We start from the raw sequence: 25107 nt of genomic DNA, 5'->3' as shown, positions 1-25107 counted from the left end.
TTTAGCCAACGTTCGAGTGGAATCGGGTAAACTGTGCAGACGCGGTCATACCAAACCGCTCGGTAAACTAACATCCAAAACCGCGTCTGTAACAATATTATTGAAGTCACATTTTGCATTACGGCAAATTTCTGAGGGTGCCTGCTAGTTATCATGAAGTACGTCAGTAAGTTACTCCATATGAAGGGATATCATGGGCTAAAATCGCTGCCCCTTCAAATGTGGACAAATTACATGCTGAAAAGCTACTATAGAGTGAAGTCATAAGCCTTTAAAAGACATACCTTTTATTATTTCGTCTTATAATGGGCTGGGGTATGGTTAGGTGAATGAGAGAGCAGGTTGAAAAGGGGAGTGGATAAAGGTAAATAAAATGAGATCCTTTCCCAGTAACTTAAATGCAGGAAGAGGCCAATAAGCCCATCCATCCTGCACAATGGTTGCCAACCTGTGCTCTATCCTCCTTAAATGCTGTGCGCCAAAGCACGTACCATTTTAAAGTATTTGGTATTACCTTGCCGCGGTCGAGTTCGGAACCACCAACATCCCATGCTCAGTGCAGACACTGTAACTATTACACCACCGAATCCTGCTTAAAGCCCGGTTAAGTTTGGCAGAGGTTAGACTAAGATGGTTTGGGTAGAGAACAAATGGGTCCACCAAGTTAGGAGAACAATATTGTGTGTGTGTGTGTGTGTGTGTGTGTGTGTGTGTGTGTGTGTGTGTGTGTGTGTGTGTGTGTGTGTGTGTGTGTGTGTGTGTGTGTGTGTGTGTGTGTGTGTGCGCGTGCGTGCGCGCATGTGTGAAATTTGTTTTAGAATACCTGGTTGACTGAATGATTGACATTTAAGTCGTTCTATCTCCTTTTAAATTCCAATCATCAGTCTTCAGAAAACTTGATAAATCGAATGTGGAATATACTTTAACAGTTAATTTTTAATGCTTTCCTCCAGACTTGAAAAGAAAAGAAGTGCTTTATTTTTGCACAATTCCTATATTGGTGACGTCATTTTCTAAATCTTATTTTTCTCCAGAACAAGCTCTAGAACAGCGGCTGGCCAAGATAGACCATACAGCCATACATGCTCACCTGCTGGATATGCGCATCGGACAGGGAAAGTATGAGCGAGGATTTTTTCCATGCTTGCAGGCTGAGGTTCTGGCAACTGGGCCTGCTACAGATAGGTGTGTCATATATATCCAACCACTTATCACTTTCTAACTTTTGAAATTTTTAAATGGAACAAAATATAATTGAATTGATATATGTGGGAAAACTACATGCCCAAACGAGGAATCGAACCCAGGAACTCTGGAAAACCGTACCAGTGCTCTGCCCTCTGAGCTATCTGGGCGACCAATCCAAGTGTTCTATTATTCCCACATACAGTGCATTCAGAAAGTATTCAGACCCCTTCACTTTTTTCACATTTTGTTATGTTGCAGCCTCATGCTGAAATCGTTTAAATTCATTTTTTCCCTCATCAATCTACACTCAATACCCCATAATGACAAAGACAAAACAGGATTTTAGAAAGTTTTGCTAATTTATTAAAAATAAAAAAACTGACAGATCACATTTACATAAGTATTCAGACCCTTTGCTATGACACTTGAAATTTAGTGCAGGTGCCTCCCATTTCTCTTGATCATCTTTGAGATGTTTCTACACCTTGATTGGAGTCCACCTGTGGTAAATTCAATTGATTGGACATGATTTGGAAAGGCACACACCTGTCTACATACAGTCATGTGAAAAAGTAAGTACATCCCTTGTAAAGTTTTGACTTTTTCAACATATTTCAACATACAGCTATTTGATCTTCATTTCAACAATATTGATCGATAAAGGTGATATAATATAACAAATATCATGAAACATTTACATTTTGTAGTCCATTGTATAATTTAAATAAACATAAATGCAAATTTTGCATGTGGAAAAAGAAAGTACACCCCTACATTTATCACTACTTCAAATACCTAAAATTAGAATCAGGTGCACCAGCTCAGGTGCAAATGATTAGCACATCGTTAGAGAGGATCTCGGAGGAACCTGTCTTATTTAAACCTCAGACATTTCGTTTGGTTTGCTCTTTGTTGTTGAAGTGTGTGGCGTCACCATGCCTAGATCAAAAGAGCTCTCTGAGGCCTTCAGAAAGAAGGTTATAGATGCCTACGAGTCTGGGAAGAGATTTAAAAAGATCTCAAAACAATTTGAAATCAATCATTCGACTGTCCGGAAGATCATCTACAAGTGGAGAAGATTCCAAACAACTGCCAACTTGTTCAGGCCTGGCCGCCCCAGCAAGTTTAGCCTGAGAGCAGACCGCAAGATGCTGAACGAAGTCTCAAATATCCCCAGAATGTCATCACGGGACCTACAGGTAGCTCTTGCCACTGTTGATGTCAAAGTGCACGAGTCTACCATTAGAAAGAGGCTGCACAAATTTGATGTACATGGGAGGTGTGCCAGGAGGAAACCTTTGCTGTCCAGAAAGAACATCAGGGCAAGACTAAAGTTTGCCAGTGAACACCTTGGCAAAGACCAGCACTTCTGGAACAATGTGCTCTGGACAAATGAGTCAAAGGTAGAGCTATTTGGCCACAGTACCAGAAGACATGTTTGGCGAAAACCAAAGACAGCATTTGACCACAAGAACCTGATACCAACTGTAAAGCATGGTGGTGGAAATATTATGGTTTGGGGCAGCTTTGCTGCATCAGGGCCTGGGCAGCTCACCATCATAGAATCCACTATGAATTCTTCATTGTACCAGAGGGTGCTTGAGGATAATGTGAGGCCATCTGTCGGAAAGTTGAAGCTCAACCGAAGGTGGACCTTGCAACATGACAATGACCCTGAACATACCAGTAAATCCACCAAGGAATGGCTGAAAAGAAAGAATGGAGGGTTCTGGAATGGCCAAGTCAAAGCCCGGATCTAAATCCCATCGAGATGTTGTGGGGGGATTTGCATATGTGTGCGTGCTGTTTTGCTCTGACGAAGGGTTAACACCCGAAACGTCACCTCCTTGCATCCTCCGTTGGTTAGCATACCTCCATGAACATTCTATTGATTCCATCCATTTCCCTTTTCTTTTATCTGTGTGTTCCTACTTATTATCCACCATGTCTGTCTTGCATGCTTTTTGTCCAATGAACAATCACAGGTTTAACACACTTCATGGAGCCACTGTGGCATAAATTATAAGGATTTTGTGAAGGAACAAATGGTCAACCCATGCAGGAAATGCAATTTCTTCAAAGCTCATTCACCATCCTACTATTGATTTGCAATTGGTCACTGGCTTTGACACAAATACAATTTTTTTATTACAGACCATAGGCATCAAAAAGCTTCATATATCGAACAACCACAAACAGTTTAAAATGGAGCACCTCGCCACAATTATAGCATTTAAATTTAATATGATGTGTCAATAAGTGTGAATTGTTGCTCCCAGCTTACCTGTTCAATGACAGAAGACGATGCTTGCATTTTTACTGCATTCATCCTTACCCTGTTTAGAATCCTGTGCGGCATGGGCAACATGCGTTTTTAACGTAACTTCTGATTGGTTTGATGTACAGAGATATTTTAATGAAATAATTGGGCTTTTGCAGTCATAATGCCATCGAACATTTGGGAGGAAAATATTATTTAGTTTGAATACCAAAGTCCCATTGTTGAATAATGGAGCATTGAATGCACTGATTGTCAAATGGGGCATTTTTGAAAATGTATGATATTGTATCCCGAACCATGTTTTTTTCACATAGGTTTTCTCGGAGAACTTCCATGGCACGGTGGCGCAGGAAAGACAGGGTACGACAACAGTCAGAGCATCTGCAGCTGGACAACACTCAGCGGGAGGTAGATATTGCTGCCTTTTCCTGCAAAGTGACCTTTTTGTCTTGGAAGAAGAAATTTAATAAATAATACATCTCAACAGAGGTTTCGTCAAGTTTTACGCATGATTTTCATTTTATTTTTGCATTTGCGAGAATTGAATTTCACTATAGATGTATTAAAATGTTGTGCTCAATTACTGTACCACTGCCAAATCTCAATCATAAGTGTAATATTATTTTGTGCTAGGGAGAGGGGAAGGGGTGGGGGGACCAACTGTCAAAATAGACCACACAAACACAAGTATGAAAAGGAGTGGGGAAAATGTGAAAAGACAACTGCCCAACAGTAATTACGGGATATATCGTTTAATATTTCTATGTGACGTTTCGATATGTCAGATATGTGGATTCTCCAAGCAAGATGTTGATTGCTTGATCAGATGTGGTGAAGCCAACAAGGAAAAATAAACCCATAATAAGAGCCAACAGGCCATGTCTTTCGAGCTGTCTGATGGGACTTGCACAAAGGCAGTGCTGAGCGGGCAGTCAGAAATGGTAATGTGATGTTAGGTGGTGTTTTGTTAGCTCCCTCTTATTTGCTCATACTTGTGCTCCTTGACAAGTGTCAGCTCTTATAACCCTGTGCACATGAAGCGAAAAGTAGAGTTAAGCAGTTGGTTCACTTCTGACTGTCTGTCTCTACAAACGTCATTCTTTATTTGAGGAATAACAACTTAATTTCAATTGAATGTTATATTTTGAAGACGAATCGGACCATGAATCGGACAACGAACCTGTAGTATAGCAGGACTTTGACTGTGAATTCGTCCTGATCGTGCATGTTCAGAGAAGAGTGAGATTTAAAAAAAATACTTTCAAATTCCAATTTTACTAGTCAAATAAATTTGAAAATAATTTCCAAACAGGAAACCTACTGTTTTTGAGGACGTCATAAAGGACACAAACGATGGGCATGAATAACGTGTTAAATAAGGTGGTGTGAAAGACGCTGCATCAACGGCGGTAAACTTTGGGGAAAATCTTTTATGACCTTTAAAATCTTTCTTTTGTTTCAATGGAATTATATACTTGAACACTGAATGAAAAATGAATGAATGATCGTTTTAAGGCCATTTTCCCCGCTTGAGCGGGGGTTAGCCTTGCGGGCCCCATGACAATCATGGTTCCCTGTTTGAGGCAATGTTTTTTATGGCCGGATGCCCTTCCTGACGCCAACCTTTAGTCGCCTCTTATGATGCGCAGGGATACAGTGTACCTATTCTAAACCGGGGTACACACCGGGACCGGGGTACACACCGGGACACCGGGAACACTGTAGAACACAAACGGCATTTTTGCCATTTTGAAAATCCTTCCGTTTAACAGTACTGGGACAAAATATTACCGCATTTTACGTCATCACGACCAATCAAATTTGCTGCTCATACACCCTGCCCATGTGTTTGCTTCTCAAGACAGCGTCGGGTAAGGTGGTCTATGAACTGTCTAGTTTAGTTATTGGAACTGACAGAAGCAGAGATGGGGAATGGGCCAGGATGGTGGACATTGATCACTAACTCTCTACTTATGTTGCATGATAATTGCCTCCTATGGTAATTCTCTTAATGTGCATTTTGAGATCATTCAATGTTACATACAATTTTTTAAAATATTCTATTAGTTATTATTAGATTAGATATTGAAAATATTGTATTCTTATTTGAAACATTTTCCTTCACCCCACCTCTCCCCCTCCCTCCATGAAGAGATACATCCAGGAAGCTCGCAGCAAGAGTGTGCGACAGCCCAAGCTTTCTGAGCTATCTCCCTCTGTCATCGCCCAGACCAACTCAAAATTTGTTGAAGGTCTTTTACGCGAATGTCGCCTTAAGGTGGGAGTTGTTTCCTGGGTGCTTGTAGACCTTAATTAAATGGGCTGCTGGTCTCAGAAGAACTGGAAGAGTTTAATAGAATTAAGCTTGGAAACTCAAAAAACGACATTGTTTGAGTGCAATCAATAGAAAAGCAAAATGGTGGCATGATGGAATATAACAACCTTACGTACTGAAATGATGGCTCTAGGCTCAGAATTGTTGGACTTTTTGATTAAAGAAAAGAAAAACTGTAAAATCTGCATGCCTCAGTTGTTATTTTGCTGCATCACCATCTTATTATTATTGCGTATTTGCAGTTGTTATAAATTTGTAACTTGGCATGACATGCAGACCAAACGTATGCTGGTGGAGAAGCTAGGCCAAGAGGCTGTAGACCTAGGCCATGGAGAGGTGAACATTACTGGGCTGGAGGAGAACACGTTGCTTGCCAGCCTTTGTGATTTGCTGGAAAGGATCTGGAGCCATGGTCTCCTCATCAAGCAGGTGAAATGTTAGAGATTTAGAATAATGTGATGTCACTGATTATTTTGTAGTTGATCTTATCTGATATAGCTTTGTATCGGAATCTCTATCAGGTCAAGATTTTGTTATCAAGACAATCTTGATGAAAAACTTACTTTGTTTTTATTTTGTTTGGGGATTTGTTGTTGTTGTTGTTGTTGTCCTCCTTTTCCCTTTATAAGGGGTGAGGTTAGATATCGTTTTCTATTAGTGAATGCCACTTTCTTATCTGGAGATGTAAAGCCAAGTCTTGCAGCCAGGAATTGAATGTAGAGTATTTGGTGTTGATTATCAGCTTCTGGAAGAACTAACAGCACTTTGTTTTATTTTTTTAATATGCATGTAAACTGCAGTATTTTACAAAAAAAAAGTGTTCTTTGTCAAATGTGCTATTGATTAATAAGAGCATGCTCAGAGAGTAGCATCTTCAGCCATTTCTGGTATCCCATATCCAGCAAGTACATGACATTATTAAACTATCTGTGCTTCATACCTGTAACCGATCCCATTCATGTAAAGCTTGAAAGCGCCATCACTAGCCCATCCTCAGCGCAGAGGGAGACAGGGAGTTTGCAATCACTTTTGTGTCTGCCTGTCTGTCGGTCCAGGCCGTAACTTTTTACCATTTAGGCTATTGTCATCAAATTTTCACCAAACCTTTATTATGATATGGAGAAGGCAAATTAATAATTTTGTCAAAAGGTCAAAGGTCAGCATCACATAAAATCCTCAATTTTCATCCGATTGACCTGAAATTTTAATTTATCCATTGAGTTTTGTCATCAAACTTTCAACAAAGCTTTACTATGAGAATATGGACAATGCAAATTAATAATATGGACAAAAGGTCAAAGGTCAGCGTCACATAAAATCGTCAATTTTCATCCGAATGACCGGAAATTTAAAGAATTTGCCTATTGGGTCACTGAATTGGTTCTCCAATCAAAAGCTAGAAGGTGATTGTTTGTTTTTTTTAGATCAAAAGGTCAAAGGTCAAGGTTGCGTAAAATCACCAATTTTCACCCGATTGCCCTGAAATTTTAAGAATTTCCATATTGGGTTACATAATTAGTTCACCAATCAAAATCTAGAAGCTGATTGTTTACTTTCAGCCAAAAGCTCAAAGGTCAAGGCTGCATAAAATCAATTTCCATTTTGTATTTTTTTCCCCCCGTTTTCGTCATGTTTAGCTTATGGAATAAAAAGATGTCTGAATACAAACGGACGCAGATGGGATTTCATTTTCAGATGCTTTCTAGTTTATTTTTCCTTCCAATGTGACTTGCTCTGCTTTGAAGGCTGCATAGTTAGCGAGTTCATTTTTTAAAATATTTTCTAAACCAGCATATAATTAAACTTTCATTTTGAAAGAGACAGAAATTACTTCAAAATACATGTTGAAGTGAATGTGTGTTTGTTGAGGTCCATTTTTAGAATGTGTGTGTGTGTGTGTGTGTGTGTGTGTGTGTGTGTGTGTGTGTGTGTGTGTGTGTGTGTGTGTGTGTGTGTGTGTGTGTGTGTGTGTGTGTTTTCCTCTCTTTTTCATGACGAGTTCTGGGAATTCCATGCATTCTGGGAAAAATCTTTAGCAGGTTATGTTCTCACCCCTGTCTGGTTGTCTGAGTAGGATATCTCAAACAGTTATGGATGGATTTGATAAATTTGGTGTACATGTTGAGTGTGTGACAAGGACGAATTGCTTAGTTTTGGTGAAGATATGGATCCAGATACTATAATTTTTCAAGTGATTCTTCACCATTGAGTGATATGGCAAAAAACAATATCTAGCATGATATCTCAAAAAGTTATGGACGGATTTGGACAAAATTTGGTGGACAAGTTGGGTGTGTCACCAGGACCAATTGCTTCTATTTTGGTGAAGATTCAGATCTGGATCGGGATACAAGAGGTTTTCAATTTTTTAAGTGATTCTTCATCATTGCGAGATACATAATATGATATTTCAAATCGTACACTTTGTACATGCAGCAATTGCCATTGTTTTCTTATTTTCAATTGAATGATTATTACTGAACATTCTGGCACTTTTTGCCACAGGGCAAGTCTGCATTATGGTCTCATTTAATGCGCTACAAGGAGAAAGAGCAGCAAGAAGCAGAAGCTAATGATAGCTCAACACACACATGTGAGTTAACTTGCAATTTCTTTTGATTTATTAATTACATTATATTGATACATTATTATTTTGTATTTGTATTGGATGGCCTAGTTGGTTTTCTCTTCTGCGCACATAGCTCACAGTGCTGGGATCACATATTCAAATGCTGTATACTGATGTGCCATCACTAACGTCACTTCCCGGGATACTCTGGGTACCAGAGACGTCATAACAATGGCGTCACTTTTCTCACTGTACTCAGCAGGGCATTTCCTGAAGATGATTTTTTTTTTTTTTTTTTTTTTTGTATACAGAATCGAGGCTCGTGAAAGAGCTAAAAATTTAAAATTAAAAAACAAGTTCGTGAAAATTAAAAAGCTAAAATTTCCTCATCCCCCATGGATTCCAACCGATGGGGATTATCCGTGCTCTACCTTTTCTAGCAAGGAAGCAGCACTTAACATTTTAAGTCTTTGGTATGACTTAAACTGGTCCAAACCGGATGGGTGTTTTTTTAGGAGACACTATCTCCTTACTGGATGGCTGTTGGCTCTCGATGGGAGCTCATCCACCCTTTGCCGGGTGTTGTTTTTAGTCCTGGCAGGGTGTCACAGTCACCCTCACTACTAGCAAAGCCATTGAGGAGTGTCGGTTTAGTTGCCGAAGACCCAACCATTTGGCAGTTAGCTCTGGGTTACATGTTACCAGTGGCAGTCCCAAAAGACTGACCTGACCTAAAACGTTTATACTTTTCAAAACATATCAAAGCCAAAAACCTGACCACTTTCCACCCAACCAGGAAACCCACACTACTGGGTATAATGTGAAACACAGGCAAGAAAACACGTCGCAAATGAGTAACATCTCTGCCAATTCCTTCTTGCTTTTGGACATTTTTGATTTTCCCTCTTGGGTATATTGTACTTTTTCTTCTCAATCCAGATTTCGTTTCTGGTCATGAAAAGAGGAAGACTGATGCGACACCTTCTCTTCCTTCCCTGAAAGTTTCTTTAACCCAGGACATGAGGTATGACCTTATTTGCAAGTCCATCTCCCTGTCTCGACTTTCTATATCGCTATGTTAGTTTCCTGTCCAGTCCTCTTCTTGGACTGATAATTTATTTGGCTGGGCTCAGCCGGGAAACATTTGTGGCCTAAGTCTTTTCACGAAGGCCTAACACTTGACTAAAGATGGCAAGAATTTAGAATTTGTTCAAGGTGCTGGCAATATCTCTGCTTCTCTCTCATGTCCAATCAATTGAATCTGCCACAGGTGCACTCCAATCAAGTTGTAGAGACATCTTAAGGATGATCAAAGGAAATTGGATGCACCTGACCTCAATTTGGAGTGTCACAGCAAAGGGGGCGAATACTTATTGACTCAAGACATTTCAGCTTTTCATTTTTAGTTATTTTTTCATCATTCAAATTCAGGCTACAACTTCATTGGAATACAACAGTGACCAATTCAATTTATTGGACATGATTTAGAAAGAAACACACCTTTCTATATAAGGTCCCCCAGTTGAAGTCCAAGGGATTGTCTGTAGAAATCCGAGATAGAAGTGTGAGGAGGCATAGATCTGGGGAAGGGTATGAAACAGTTTTTAGAATGCTGAAAGTTCCCAAGAGCACAGTGAGTTCCATCATTAGGAAATGGAAAGAATATTGAACGACCCAGACTCTTCCTAGAGCTGGCCGTCTGACCAAACTGAGCAACCGGGCAAGAAAGACCTTGGTCAGGGAGGTGACTAAGAACCCAATGCAGTTGATCAAATCAGGTCAGGGAGGTGACTAAAAACTGAGCAACCGGGCAAGAAAGACCTTGGTCAGGAAGGTGACTATGAACCCAATGACCACTCTGACAGAACTGCAAAAGTTCCTTGGCTGAGATGGGAGAACCTGCCGGAAGGACAACTGTCTCGGCAGCATTTCACAAATCTAGGATTTATGGGAGAGTGGCCAGAGGGAAGCCATTCCTGAGAAAAGGGCACATGACAGCATGCGTGGGGTTTGCAAAAAGGCACGTGAAAGAGTGAGAGCATGGGGCAAAAGATTCTGTGATCTGATGAGACGAAAATTGTACTGTTTGGCCTGAATATGAAGTGCTACGTTTGGCAGAAACTGAGCACAGCTCATCACCCATCTAACACCATCCCTACCGTGAAGCATGGTGGTTGCAGCATTATGCTATGGGGATGCTTTTCAGCAGCAGCGACTGCGAGACTTGTAAGGATTGAGGGAACAATGAATGGAGCCAAATACAGTGAAATCCTTGAGGCGAAAGTGCTTTAGAGTGCAAAAGACCTTAGACTGTGGCAAAGATCTACGTTCCAAAAGGACAATGACCCCAAGCATACAGCCAAAGCAACACTGGAATGGCTTCAGAACAAGACCGTGAAAGTCCTTGAGTGGCCCAGCCAAATCCCAGACTTGAATCCCATTGAGAATCTGTGGAAAGACTTGAAGAATGCTGTTGACCGACGCTCCCTATCTAACTTGACAGAGCTTGAGCAAATCTGCAAAGAAGAATGGGGAAAAAACTCCACAAATCCAGATGTGCAAAGCTGATACAAACATACCCAATAAGACACAAAGTTGTAGTCACTGCCAAAGACCTCCCGGAAGTATTGCCGTGGGGGGAGGGGAGGCAGGGTGCAGGGCGAAGTGAGGGAAGGGGCTGAATACTTCTGTAAACTACAACGACACTCGGTAGAGAGAGCATACCTCTGCCAGACTGAACCGTTTACGTTTTGCATCCCCACTGCTAGGTAACATCTGGATCCGGACCATCCACCAAGTTTTGTCATAAGTCGTCCACAACTTTTTGAAATATCATGCTATATATCGTTTTTGGCCCCATATCTCAATGGTGAAGAATCACTTAGAAATTCTCTGATCCAGATTCGGATCCGGATCTTCACCAAAACCGAAATCATTGCGTCATTGTCACATACCCAACCTCTCCACCAAATTTCGTCCGAATCCGGCCAAATTTTTTGAGAAATCCTGCTCACAAACAAACAAACAGACATGGGTGAAAACATAACCTCCATCCACCTTCGGTAGCAGAGGTAAGTCGATATTTCTGTATTTCATTTTCAAAAGATTTGTAAAAAAAAATTCTAAAAACATGTCTTCAATTTGTCATTATGGGGTATTTTGTGTAGATTGGTGACATAAAAATCTAATTTAATCCATTTTAAATTCAGGCTGTAACTCAACAAAATGTGAAAAAGTCAAGGGGTGTGAATACTTTCTGAAGTCTCTGTATCTCTTTACTTGGTGTTTCTCTTTTTATTTCTGCAAAGTGATGTACCCTGGAATTACAATTAAATGTCAACATTTTAAAACGTGTTATTGTCCAAGTTGTGTGATTAAAACTGCTAAAGGGGATGCTTTAAGGCTGAGCCTAAAGAAATGTACATTTTGTATTTTAGGCACATTCAGAACATGAGTGAGATCCGTACAGACGTTGGGCGTGCACGAGCCTGGACACGACTGGCTATGGAGAAGAAAGTTCTTTCACACCACCTCAAGCAACTTCTCTCTGACCAAGATCTCACCAAGTATGTGAAGGATATTTTTTATGGACCACACAGATCATTCCACGCCTATCTCCAGCAATAATCATATTATCCTGAATTTCAGTCACTCAAACTTGATTGAATACACATAAATTATTACCTCCGCCACCGAAGGTGGATGGAGGTTATGTTTTCACCCCTGTCTGTTTGTCTGTCTCCGCCACCAAGTATATTGGTCGGTTGCGTTTGTTATTTTGTCTGCTTGTTTGTCTGTCTGTCTGTTTGTCACTCTCCTACAGGTCTGAATTCTAAACCGATCGTCATGAAACTTCACCAAGTTATAGAGGTTGTCACAAATCAGAAGCCTATTGATTTTGAGGTCAAAGGTCATCTGGAGGTCAAATTTCTAAAATCGCCATTTTTCATCCGATTGACTTGAAAACTGCACAGCATTTGTATATTGAGTCAATAAAATAGTAAACCAACTAATTTTAGGTCAAAAGGTCAAAGGTCAATTCAATGTCAAACTTCCAAAATAAAATTTTTTCATCTGATTGACTTGAAATTTTAACAGTATTTGCATAGTGCTTCATGGAATTGGGAAGCCATGTATTTGGGAGGTCAAAATGTCAACTCTAGGTCAAACTTCTAAAATCATCAATTTTCATCTGAAAAATCGTCACTTTTCATCCTATTTAGACTATAGGGCATGTAGTCAAAATCCCTTCAGAAAGTGCTTTTTGTGGTCTCCACATTGGAACTACATATATTATGTCTTAAAATATAGGTATTGCATGTCATCAATATCCCCTTTGTTCCCACGCTCAAAAGTGGAGCATTAATTAGTAATTCCCGCCTAAAAATAATGCATCAAACAAGTAGTGCCTTTTAAAAGGGAACAAGTGAGAGCAACAGATATGCTGTTTAAAATGGTTTCTTTACACATTATGATCCTCATTATGGCCCAACATTTACAGGAATTGTTCAAAATTTATTATTTTAATTATTGTCCCCAAAAATAACGTTCACTAGATTTTTTTTTTTTTTTAAACAAATGGTTGATGAATACGTGGAAAATAACAAAACTGAACTGATATTTTTTTCCTTCTAACAACCATGTATTTTCATGTTTATCATGAGATCTTTTCATTTAAGCACAAAAAAATTCCCAAATCTAATAGCAACCTTTAGATTGAATTAAAATACACCCATTGCTTTGCTGAATAAACATATTTAAAAGTCAAGTTTACTTAAAAACCATACCACGTGCTTGTCTTTCATGCAGCCAACTTTTACTTGACATCTAATTGATATACAATGTATGAGTGCACATTCTGAAAACAAGGCAAGGCATAACTCTGGAATACCCTTTTTGCACCATGTACAAATTGCCCTTTATTCTATTATCAGTGAATAGGTGCGAAAGGTATTCCAGAGTTATAATCCCAAGTAAGTTTTCCTTACAATTAAAAAGATTCTTCCTCTTCAAAGTTTTCTTCATCGAAGCAGATATCTCCAACTTCATCCATTTCTTCTTCACTTTCTTCAGCATCGTCATCGCGTACATGCATGTTGTCACAGTTCTTGCACTCGCACAGTTCTGTACAACATAGCCCCAAAGACACACAACACTGGTCATCTGCATCTGATGCTTTGCACTTGGACTTCTTGCAGGTGCAGCGTGAGAGTTCAAGAATGCTCTGTTGAGCAGGTTGCATTTCCATCCAGTTTATTGAGAGGCTGCCATCGATCAATTTCCAACCATGTCCAGCTGGTGATGGGATATCTGGGTGATTGTCAAAGCTGCGCTTGCAAACAGCTGCCTGGAAGTTGGCTCGTTGTACGTGTTTGATGAGGGCATCTCGGTTTGGTGGCATGACACTTTCGTTTCTTGTAGCCATTGAAAACATAGAATACCGTGCATCGTTGACATGACTGTACTCCTGCTGGCTGTAAAGCTTGCAAACGAAGTCCTCCAGTAAAGAAACAAGCTCGTCTGTTACGGAGAAAGACTCGCCAAGCATTTGACACGCATGGGAAAAGGATTTATTTTGGGTGAGAAGTTTGATTGCTTTTGTTTTCCCTTTGCCGTAAAAGGAACTTACAGAATCGCATCCTGTGAAACAGTGGAGACCTATGATGGCTTTTGCGATGTCATCTCCAAGCTCCTGCTGTATGGCCTGTAAGTCAATGGTACGTACATTGTCGTCTCTGCCAGTGTGGAAATACAACTGGGAACCCACAAGGTGCGATACAAGTGCCACACCAATAACAAACACGTCAGTGTCTGGGCTTTTGATGATGATGCTTCTGATGCCTTGGGTGCTGATGTAATGTGCATGTAGGAGCATCCCTGTGTCAGCCTCCTCTTGGGTGGAATGGAGCTGCGGTATTTCTTCAATGCTGATGGTACCATTTCTTGGTGTGATGGAATGACACATCTTGCCATGTGCAACATACAGTGTGATGCCCTTAAAGTTGTCCTCTCCACAAGTACTCCAATGGTTGAACAAGAAGTGAACTAGCTGTTCCTTATTGAAGCTGTTTGCCAGATATTTCTTCCATTGTTTAGGTACAGGTTGGTCTGCCTTGGATATTTTAATCCTCTGGGAACCACTCGCTGCCCGTCGTTTCCTCTCAGCACCCTTAATACTGATCGATGGATACGTGTCTGTTACAAAGTGTACAGAGTTGGAGATGAGATGTGGATGATGGCCCTGAGATGAGATGTGGTACTAAAACACAACGATGAGGGGGGGGGGGGTAGAGGGGAGAGGGGGGGTAGAGGGGAGAAGGGGGTAGAGGGGAGAGGAGGGGGTAGAGGGGGGTAAAGGGGAGAGGGGAGGTAGAGGGGGGTAAAGGGGAGAGGGGGGAGGGAAGAGGGGGACCGGGCTACGGACAAATTATTAGACTAACTGTCTCAGAATTTTTTCCGCCAGTTGACCCATGCTTGCGGGCATTCCTTTTGAACTCATTTGCTGAAGCATGGCCATGCCATGCCATCAACTACCCATACGCCTCCCTTTGGTGGGTCCACGACAGGGGAACTCTCAGGTACACTTTCTAGGTAGTGTAGCAGCCTCGCCTTGTTAGTTTTAACTAAGCATCCCTCATAAGTCGCAAGGGCTGGTGGATACGGGCGCAACGAGTATGTCATCATGCTTTTGAGATTCACTTTTCGTACTTTGCCAATGATGACCAGCCTTGCCAACAACTCACGATCACTTTTCAAAGTAACATCTTTCCCTTTAACCTTGATGGTTTGCTTGCCTGCATCTGAAAATGTTTTCAGTTTCATCTTCTTCAGCGTTTTGTTCAGGTCTACATCATTACCTTGCAAGCGGCTCTTAGAAAAATTGACGAAAGCTTCATCGCCCTTTACTTTTGCGGTCATGAGGTCAGAATACACATCATCTGGTGCAATGACTCCAGATGACAAGTGAACCAGATCATTAGCATCCATTTCCGGGTCATTTTCGAAAGGATTCGTCATGCTCGTGATGGTACTCATTATGTTGTTTACGTCGTCTTCATCCCTAGTCATTCGACTGTTGGTAAGGTCTGCCCTTTTTGAAGATTTCTGCCCTTTGCCAGCCATCTCTTCACATTGTCTGGTTATCGCTGCTCGTTGATGGTGCACTCGTATCCAACGATTGGTAGCTCGTTGGTTGGTTGAGAACCCTTTGATCCCACCTCTTGTTTTGGAGTCTCTATTCGCCGTTTGCTCGATCGTCATATCACAAGCTACCTGTGCAAACCCGTGAGTATCTTGTCGCTGAACAGCAAAGTGTCCACTGACCAATTCTTTGTAGATGTACTGATGTGAAGTAGGTAGCTGGCTCATCTCAAACCAATAGACTGGGAGGTAACGTGAGTAGTTGGTTCGGTCATAGGCAAATATCCACGGTAGGAGTGCCCTAACTGCAGCAAGATGAAGGTGCCAGTTTCCTTCCCGTGTAGCCCTGATGAAAAGGAGGATGTCCTCTATCATTTCCAGGTAGGAGTTCCAAAAAGCAAAGGTAGCATTCTTGTTCCCCTCTGTGATGAAACTGTCATATTCATTCATCATGGCCTGAAAGGATGCGCCTTCCACATGCTGCACATACTGGCCTGGGAATGATGATTGTAATGATGAAATCACATCTCGATACTGCTCTTGCATTTCCAAAGGAACACTCTCCATAAAGCTTTGCCAGCAAAGCCGATGTAATGCCTCTGCCATAAGTTTGTGGCAGCGGATGCTTCTGTTGTAGTTGTGGCCATTCATCACACCGCTCACAGAACCTGGTGCCACTGCACTGGATTCAATAAGGACATCTTGCAATCCCGCATCCTGAAATATTTTTCCCACACACGCCAAAGCTGTCATGGTTGTATGGAATGCCCCAAGTCTTATCACAATTCTGTCCATGAAAATAGGTGTTTGCCATCTGATTGTCTGGGCCTTGGCATAAATAGCCTGATCCATCACTACTACAACTGACGGGAGCTCCAGTTGGTCTGCTATTTCAATGCTTCGATGGAGGATGGTATTCACAGTATTCAGATCAGTTGGACTAGCATTTACAACAGGAAGGTATGCAATGGTTGCTTTTGGTGGGATGCTGGATGTCAGTAACTGATTGAATCCAGTCCAAGCAGGAAGAAGACGTTTCTGTGGCCATTTTGTAATGTAGAAGGTGGCATCTTTCTTCTTGTGAGGATATAAAGTTGGCTCATAGTGTGTCATTTCCAGCTTCATATTGCCAGCAAATGCCTTCGGGGACGACTTCTTCTCACCACTGAATGTAACCACCTCTGTATGTGGTGCTGGTAGTGAGCGCTTTCTTGTCTTTCTCACTCCTTGTACTGGTGGAAGTGTAGAATGTGCATCTGCATCCTGATGAATCTCTGCATGCTGCACAGCTATGCCGTTGGTATTATGGGTTGTGTCTTTTCCCGAAAGTGTCTGCTCCCCAAAATCATTGTTGTCCCAGATGAGAGTTGTGAAGACAGACTTCTGCAAGCACGATGGAAGAGCTCTAGAACCTCGTTGGACTTCTTGCTGTGCCAAGGCAGTATCATGCTCGAGAACACTGGTGTGCGAAATGCTATAGCCAAAACCATTAAGTAAGCCTATTAGCTGTGCCGATCCACTAAGATGCCGTATCGCCATTGCTAGAGATGACTGCTTCGGTAACATTGTCTTGCCTTTAGTAGCTAGGTAGATGATGTCCTGGGCAATGGTTAATATTCGATGGTCTTGCACATCACCAACCTTTACACGGTTTACACCCTCTGGATCATCAGATGCTCCAACAACCCATGCAAGAAAGTTGTATAGCATGGTTGGAACTATCTGGCGGGCAGCATCCATGGTTAAGTCACCTGAGGTTGGAGGCCAGGGAAGAGTTGTAGAGTTTGTTGTATCCATCACAGCATTCTTCAGATCTAGGGCTGTTGAATAACGCTCTCTTAATGATGATATTTGAGGTACGACCTGTCTTCTGTTGCACTGTTTTGGCCATTTCACTGGAGGTGGAGACTCCTCAGCATCAGCTGTATCTGTGTCGGTTGTATTTGTGTCTGTTTCTGAGGTGACCGTATCCCTTACAAGCTCTTCAGCTGATAGGGTGTCAATGTATACCAGTTCACTCTGGTATTTTCTTTTGGGCTGCATGAAGCAAAGCTGGGGATATCTCCTTCTGATTCTTTGTTTCAGGCTATGGGTTTTGTAGTTGGACGAGTCCTTCCCTTCAATGTCTTTTACTGCCTTATCAAAGATACGTTTCAATGACGTAAGCCGGTAGATCTCTTTGTTCTTCAGAATTTTCTGGTCAATTGTATAGTTACAAAAACTGTCAAATGCTTGAGAATATATCTGTTCTGTAGCTGCATGAACATGTTGAGGGTTAGATCTTCTCAAATAGTCTGTGTATCCCTTGTAGCAGCTCCGGTGATATCTGACTTCTATAGCTACACAGTCACGATCTCTGATATGAACAAGAATATTTTTGTCATCTTTTTCCTCTGCAGCTAGTCGAAGCTTGCCTCCATCAATCTGTTCACAAAGCGTCAATGGTTCTTTCTGCTTTCTGCCTCTTGAATCCTGAAATGTCTTACCACTCCTGCATACGATACAAACTGTTGGCAAGATGTGAGAAGATTTAGTCGGCTGTTTTGCAATGTTAGAAGTGGAACGCAAGTGTCTTGCATCAGATGTAGCAGATGTATGTTTGTCTATGTCTCCGCTTGAAGAACATGCAGAGGGATCCAGTTCTGTATACAACAAACACAAAATATTAAACTCATAAGTGTATACATCGATCTACTACATGTAAAAACAAAAGTCCCACATTTTACGATTCATGTAGACTACACAAATCACAACATTTGGGACTGACCTGACCCAATTTCATAGGCCTCCCTACGTGATTGTACATGCAATTTTCTCATTCGTGATGTATTTGTAGGCTACTTTTAAACTTACCGGATGATTGGGTGACATTCTGATGCCTCTGTTTAGCAGTTTGGGCACGTTTTTGCTTGGTAGAATCAGTGAAATACCGGTAACACACTGCGTGGAAACCCCCAGTTTCAGGGACCGGCAATGCACTTTCACATGCGCTGCAGTGTAGACCATGATCGCGGACGAAAGACCTTGCTAAGTCGGCCTGGTTTCCCACCAAATCGCTCCAAATATCTACAGCACTCAAGAATGTTCTCCACCTTTTTTCGGTAAATGGCACAATATCACCACCGGCACCTGGAACATGTGCATAACACCTATTTTTTACACCAAATTTGACACCAACTGATGCCATTTTCACCGATACTTTTCACCAAACAACATCTGTTTACACATGTGACCCGCTATTCGCCGTACCGCAGCACTCTCGTACGATGTTGCTGATTGGCTCCTTTTGCTATATGAGGCCCATGTTGATATTTTCCGGACCAATCGCATAAATGAAAAATCGCAGCAACGTTGATAAATGAAACGTACAATTTGATTGGATAAATATCGAGATCGTGATAATTATTTTACCGACGAAATATTAGTTATTCTAACCTAAAATTCGACAAAATGCTCCAACCGATGACGCGGGAATATGAACGATAATTCATAAAAAATATTTAACTTAATTATAAAATAAGTTTTATTTAGTCGGGAGATGGAGACCACAAAACAAGCTCTTAGGACCACATGCCCTATCGTCTAATTTGCCCGAGCTTTGATCAAGATAGTCAATTTTAATCTTGATGAAATGGACAATTTGATTGATCAATGGCAACCCGTTTTTTGGGGGGAAGGGGTGGATTTGGCAAGTATCGTGGTCTGCATGATGTCTTCTTGTTTGTCTGTTTGTTTGTGAACAAGGTATCTCAAAAAGTTGTGGATGGATTCAAACTAAATTTGGCAGAGAGGTATTGTATGTGACAAGGACGAAATGGTTATATTTTGGTGAAGATCCGGATTCGGATCCGGCTTGTAGAATTTTATAAGTGATTCTTCACCATTGAGAGATAGGGCCAAAAACAATACATAGCACAATATCTCAAAAAGTTATGGACCACTTTGGACGAAACTTGATGGTTTGGTTGGGTATGTGACAAGGACGAATTGATTCGATTTTGGTAAAGATCTGAAAATGGATTCAGATATGATAATTATTTGATTTTTAAGTGATTCTTCACCATTGAGAGATCGGGCAAAAAGCGATATATAACATGATATTTGAAAAAGTTATGGGTGAGTTATGACGAAACTAGGTGGACGAGTTGGTTTGGTGACAAGAACAAGCCGATTTTGGTTCAGGTCCGAATCCAGATCTGGCCTATCAGTGGGATACAAAACATAAACTGTTCAGCCTGGCGCAGGTATGCGCTCTACCGAGTGCCGTTCTAGATTTCTCTTGTTTTGAGGCTTTTATCCTCATTTCACCAGTCTTCAGTCTATAACATGTGATGTGTGATTTTTATCGTAAAAAAAAAAATACAGACTGTGCTCACATAAATTGGATGAATGAAATTCTTAGCATGCAACAGCGGTGGAATGCAGGCTTCCAGTGAAACATGATAAATCCACCATCTAAAAAGCAGCTGGCACTTCCTAATTGATTGGTGGAAGAAATGTTGGAGCTATTATTTTCATCATTGTTTTCATTGAGAAATGCATGTCACTGTAATGTATATATAATCGTGTTACGTTTGTGGAGGTAGATGATGAGATAGCATAGTACAGACAGGATTGTATAGGGATAGCATGGACCGTGGATGCGTAGGAGACATCTTGATGTATTAAGTAGGGAAACTGGAGCTTAAGATTGTTTATGTGTTTTCACACGGGGGGTGGAGCTATGTTAACTAGGTAGGGATTAAAGTTAGTTTTCCCCAGTCTGTGATTTCTCCCTGTGGTTTTCCCTACGTTTTTACATTTTCAAGACTGGCCATAAAACTCACGTTCGTTACAACAACAATAACAACGATCGTCCCCTTCAAGTAGGCAGAGCCGATTGGCAAATAAACTCTGCCTCCAGAGGATAGCAAGCCGGCAGGCTACGCCCCGAAGTTCGTCATTAGTCAAGCAAGACCATGGGGTGTTTCGAGAGAGCTCGGCGATTGGACAGAGTGACGGCAGAGCTAGAAGGTTCGAGAGCAGCAAGAAAAAGAGTCTCTCTCTAGGTCTTTGTTCTCTCGTTTGGTTCATGCGCTTGGAGAAGGAGGTAGTTTTTGCTCTGTGCACTTCTGAGAGGGAAACAGAGAGAGAGAGAGAGAGAGAGAGAGAGAGAGAGAGAGAGAGAGAGAGAGAGAGAGAGAGAGATTTGGATAACTTTTATCAAGAGGAAGAAGCGTCTCTGGCTCTCTCTTGGTCTTTTGTGCTCTCTCTCTCTTGGTCTGGCTTTTGTCTCGTGTGGTCGCTTTTTCTCGTGTGCACTCGTGAAGAGAACTTTTCGGAGCTCTGTGAACCTTTGAAATGTTGGAGGAGGGGGTGTTGTTGCACTGTAGTGATTTTTGGGGGTGCTGGAGCCGCGTTGCGTTCAGCGGTGGAAGCGAGAAAGGGCTGTTTCACTGGTTGCTTCGCGCCTGGGCGTTTTCGACAATTGTAGCCTGAATTTTTTTTTTTATGCATTCACCATTTTGGTCACTACTTATAAGCCTCAGGCTTCACACCTAGGTTTTTAGGCTTCAGCCTTCTGGTATACATTTGAAGACTGAACAACGATTAAGGCCACATACTTGTTTTATGTGTGCATACTGCACAAACGTTTTGATGTGTGTATGTACTTTTTGAGAAATACAACATTTTAAATTAAATAGAGGGCAGAAAATTTCCATGCTCTGTTTTATATTACAGTCTATGTGTAGTACCTTTGGAGTGGACTTAAGGGGCCGAGCGGAGTAAAATTTGAGTAAAATATATATTTTAATTTTTTCATGTCAAAATACTCTATCTGTTTAAAAAACACTGGCAAACTCTATAGTCTGTGCTCTCATGAATATTCATAAACTTGTTATAACTCAAAAACTAATCATCAGAATTTCTTCAAATTTGGTCAGAATGTCAGGTTTGACGTGTTGAGTGAATTAATGATGGCTTTTAGAGATACCCCTACTTAAAAAAAAATTATGAAGTAAAATGTCACCTTTTTCTGTTTCTACAAAAAATAATCAGTGTGCAGCTGAAATAAACTGATTTCAAGAAAAGCCATCATTGAAATATTAGGACATCCCTATAATATGTAAAACTGAGGAAAAAAAGTAGATTGCCTGAGTTAGTTGTATGGGGTTACAATTTTGCTGATAAAATGCAAAAATGTAAATTTTCAATTGTGTTGAGGAAAATAAATGTAATTTCCTTATTTGAAGGTGTATTGTCTCAATTCTTCAATTTTTGTATTCTCCAGATTGTCAGCTTTCCAGTGATGTATGGTTTGTAGGGGGGTAGCTTGTCTGTGAGTGTAGATATGTGCATTTGTTTGATGGCGTGTAAAACCCTGCATTTTATCCCACTTGGCCCCTTAATTGGAGTGGAATGGACATACTTTGGACTTTGGAGTGGACATAATTAAATCATTTTGGCAATTCAATGGCCAACCATGTGACTTTATATGTAATCTCCAGGAAACTTTACAAGCGATATGCATTCCTACGCTGTGAAGATGAGAAAGAACAGTTTCTGTATCACCTCTTATCCTTTACCACAGTGGAGTACTCGTGCTTCACGAATGCTTTCACCTCCATGTGTGAGTGGCCAACCATTGGCAGTATATCACTAATTGTTCGAGAGCGTTTGATGAATCTGTTTTTACAATACCACATTGTTTTATCTTAAAATGATATCCTTCCTGATGTGCAGCGATGCCTTACCGTGTTCTTATAATTCCGAGTAAGAAACTCGGGGGCTCCGTGACAACAGCCAATGCTTGGATTTGTCTTTCGGGAGAGCTTGGTGACACGGGGGTGCTAAAGGTCCCCAAAAATGTCCTGCAAATGACCTTTGAGGTGAGATATCTATGCAGTCTTTGAGGTGAGTTTGTGGGCTACTTTTGTCTTTTGCAATAGTGGTATACTGTAAAAGTGGAATTTTTCACGCTACATCAATTTTCACGCATTTTGCTCTACAACGGAGAAGCATGATTTTAACAACGCACAAATATATATATATATATATATATATATATATATATGTATGTATGTATGTATGTATGTATGTATGTATGTATGTATGTATGTATGTATGTATGTATGTATGTATGTATGTATGTATAAATAAATATATATACAGTCACGTGAAAAAGTAAGTACACCCCATGTAAAGTTTTGACTTTTTCAACATATTCCAACATACAGCTATTTGATCTTCATTTCAACAATATTGATAGATAAAGGTGATATAATATAACAAATATCATGAAACATTTACATTTTGTTGTCCATTGTATAATTTAAATAAACATAAATGCAAATTTCGCATGTGGAAAAAGTAAGTACACCCTTGGCTCTAATAGGTGGTATTGCCCCCTTTGGCAGAAACAACCTCAAGTAGGCGTTTCTTATAACTGCCTACCAGTCTCTGACATCGACTGGGAGAAATTTTTGCCCACTCCTCCATGCAGAATTATTTCGGCTGTGCGATGTTTGAGGGGTTTCTTGCATGCACAGCTCGTTTCAAATCCCCCCACAACATCTTGATGGGATTTAGATCCGGGCTTTGACTTGGCCATTCCAGAAACCTCCATTTCTTTCTTTTCAGCCATTCCTTGGTGGATTTACTGGTATGTTTAGGGTCATTGTCATGTTGCAAGGTCCACCTTCGGTTGAGCTTCAACTTTCTGACAGATGGCCTTACATTATTCTCAAGCACCGTCTGGTACAATGAAGAATTCATAGTGGATTCTATGATGGTGAGGTGCCCAGGCCCAAGGGAGGGGGTAGGGTGGAGGGGGAAGGGAGAGGGAGGGGCAGACGGAGGGGGGAGGGAAGGGGAGGGCCAGTCAACAATGACGTTGCAGTTCTCATGGTCGGAGAGCAGCACAACAATCGCGACATCGTCCTGAATCTTCGCAACAGCACGAAGCGGATTTTGGAGACTCACCGATCCTGTGACGCCCTCCAGTACCGGCGTTGCCGGGTGGGGGAAGGGAGACGCGTACATTCCCAACCCGTACATTCGCCCTCTCGACTCAAGCTCACTCGGACAAAAGCCTCGCACAAATTACACCGTGAAGGCCCAATGGCCATGTCTATGCCACAAATCAAGTACGTGAGCGAGTCGGGCGCACTGAATTGAAAATATATAGAACGCTCATACTCCGTGAAAAGTGAAGCCAACTGGCGGCGGGGATGGAACATCACGTGATTGCTCTGAGCGAATCAGCGCACTGCTCTGCCACCGGTCAGAATCTGTGTATAATATTCCTCGCTGAAAAAAAATCTATGTGAAACATGCTACTATCTATGCTAAATCATGCTAAATGCTAATCATGCTAAAATCTATGCTACTTGCTGTGAGTTTATGGTGGCAAGGAACATCACGTGATCGCGTCACGAACATCATTCGTGATCACGTCATCACGTGATCGTCATCGTCATCAATGAGCGAATCAGCGTGCTGGAAATTTTCCTTCCTTACTCATGGCGTAAATAAATATACTGCCGTAAATATGGTACATTATTAAAAAATTAATGTACTACAATATTTTTTAAAAATTTCATTGGTTGCTAGGAGAGGGCAGCATGTAAAAACCGTTTGAATATTTGAAATACAGTTTGATCCAGAGGTAAGTGGTATGGTCTTGCTGGTTGGTGGACACGATATGTGTAAGGGAAATTATTTTGGTGTCCTGTATCTGGTCGTGCGAGTTGGTGAACACGGTAAATTTAAGGGAAATGATTTTCTGTCATTCTTCTGAGTGGTTGCTTCTCCTTCCCCGTATTTTTGTTCATTTTATTGTTTTTTTCCACTCTCTTGAGTTGTGGGCCTTCCTTGAGTGGTATTACATTTATCATCATCATCATTGGAATGTCTGTTCTAAAGATACGGACATCAAGTCCGTATCTTGACGCAGAGAGCATCAAGCACCATCTTTAGAGGTATAAAACACATGGACATTGCTAGGACTTCCAGGAAAGAAGTCGGAATTTCAAAAAAGTGGATCTGGGGGGAATTAACCGGGGAAGAAAAGATCAATGTTTTGGATGGGGGTAGACAGGAGATGGTGGTGAACTGCTGTTTTAAAGACCTGGAGGGAGGAGTGAGATTGAAGAGAGTGAGGGAGTTTGTTCCAGAGACTGGAGAAAAGAGGAATGAAAGAGTGAAGGCGAATAGAGAGTCTTGATTTTGGCAGTTTAACCATAAGAGGGTTGCGGGCAGATCTTGTGCGACCTGTAGGAATCTTTGTGGGACAGAGCACAGACAGAGCTGGGGGAGCTAGGACGGAGAGGAGTCGGTAGAAGACAGAAAGACCACCAACCTTTTTTTATTTTGCCTTTTTTTTGCCAAATTTGCCTTTTTTAGAGAGATTACAGTACCAGATCACACAAAAAGGTGCATCCTGTAAGTATACCAGTCGCGTCGTAGTGACAAGCAGACACACTTGTGTGTTTTTGTACACCGTCATCCCCAAAAAATATGACCTGCATGCTTGTCACCTCGCCTCATGCTCATATGTGGTCTATGCATGCTCAAGCCTACGTGGCTGCGGTCACTTCGTACTATCCAAAAGAA

General features: G+C 41.2%; 2 protein-coding genes across 8 annotated transcripts in view; one reads left to right on the top strand and one right to left on the bottom strand.

Moving 5' to 3' along the window:
* Positions 1–25107, bottom strand: part of LOC137412267 (USP6 N-terminal-like protein) — a 1021586-nt gene that overhangs the window by 774293 nt on the left and 222186 nt on the right. The gene's annotated exons all lie outside the window — the stretch shown is intronic.
* Positions 1–25107, top strand: part of LOC137412240 (DENN domain-containing protein 5B) — a 135437-nt gene that overhangs the window by 89865 nt on the left and 20465 nt on the right. For all 6 annotated transcript variants that reach the window (XM_078769783.1, XM_068097503.2, XM_068097493.2 and 3 more), the window contains 9 exons: positions 1035–1185; positions 3784–3877; positions 5622–5747; positions 6081–6233; positions 8310–8397; positions 9313–9397; positions 11811–11939; positions 22002–22123; positions 22237–22382. In XM_078769783.1, the coding sequence (XP_078625909.1) occupies positions 1035–1185; positions 3784–3877; positions 5622–5747; positions 6081–6233; positions 8310–8397; positions 9313–9397; positions 11811–11939; positions 22002–22123; positions 22237–22382 (1094 nt within the window). The remainder of the gene's footprint in view (positions 1–1034; positions 1186–3783; positions 3878–5621; positions 5748–6080; positions 6234–8309; positions 8398–9312; positions 9398–11810; positions 11940–22001; positions 22124–22236; positions 22383–25107) is intronic.

The sequence above is a fragment of the Myxine glutinosa genome, chromosome 1 (genome assembly GCF_964187855.1).
Source record: "Myxine glutinosa chromosome 1, kmMyxGlut1.1, whole genome shotgun sequence".
Classification (NCBI taxonomy): Eukaryota; Metazoa; Chordata; class Myxini; order Myxiniformes; family Myxinidae; genus Myxine; species Myxine glutinosa.
This window is presented reverse-complemented; position numbering and strand designations above follow the sequence as displayed.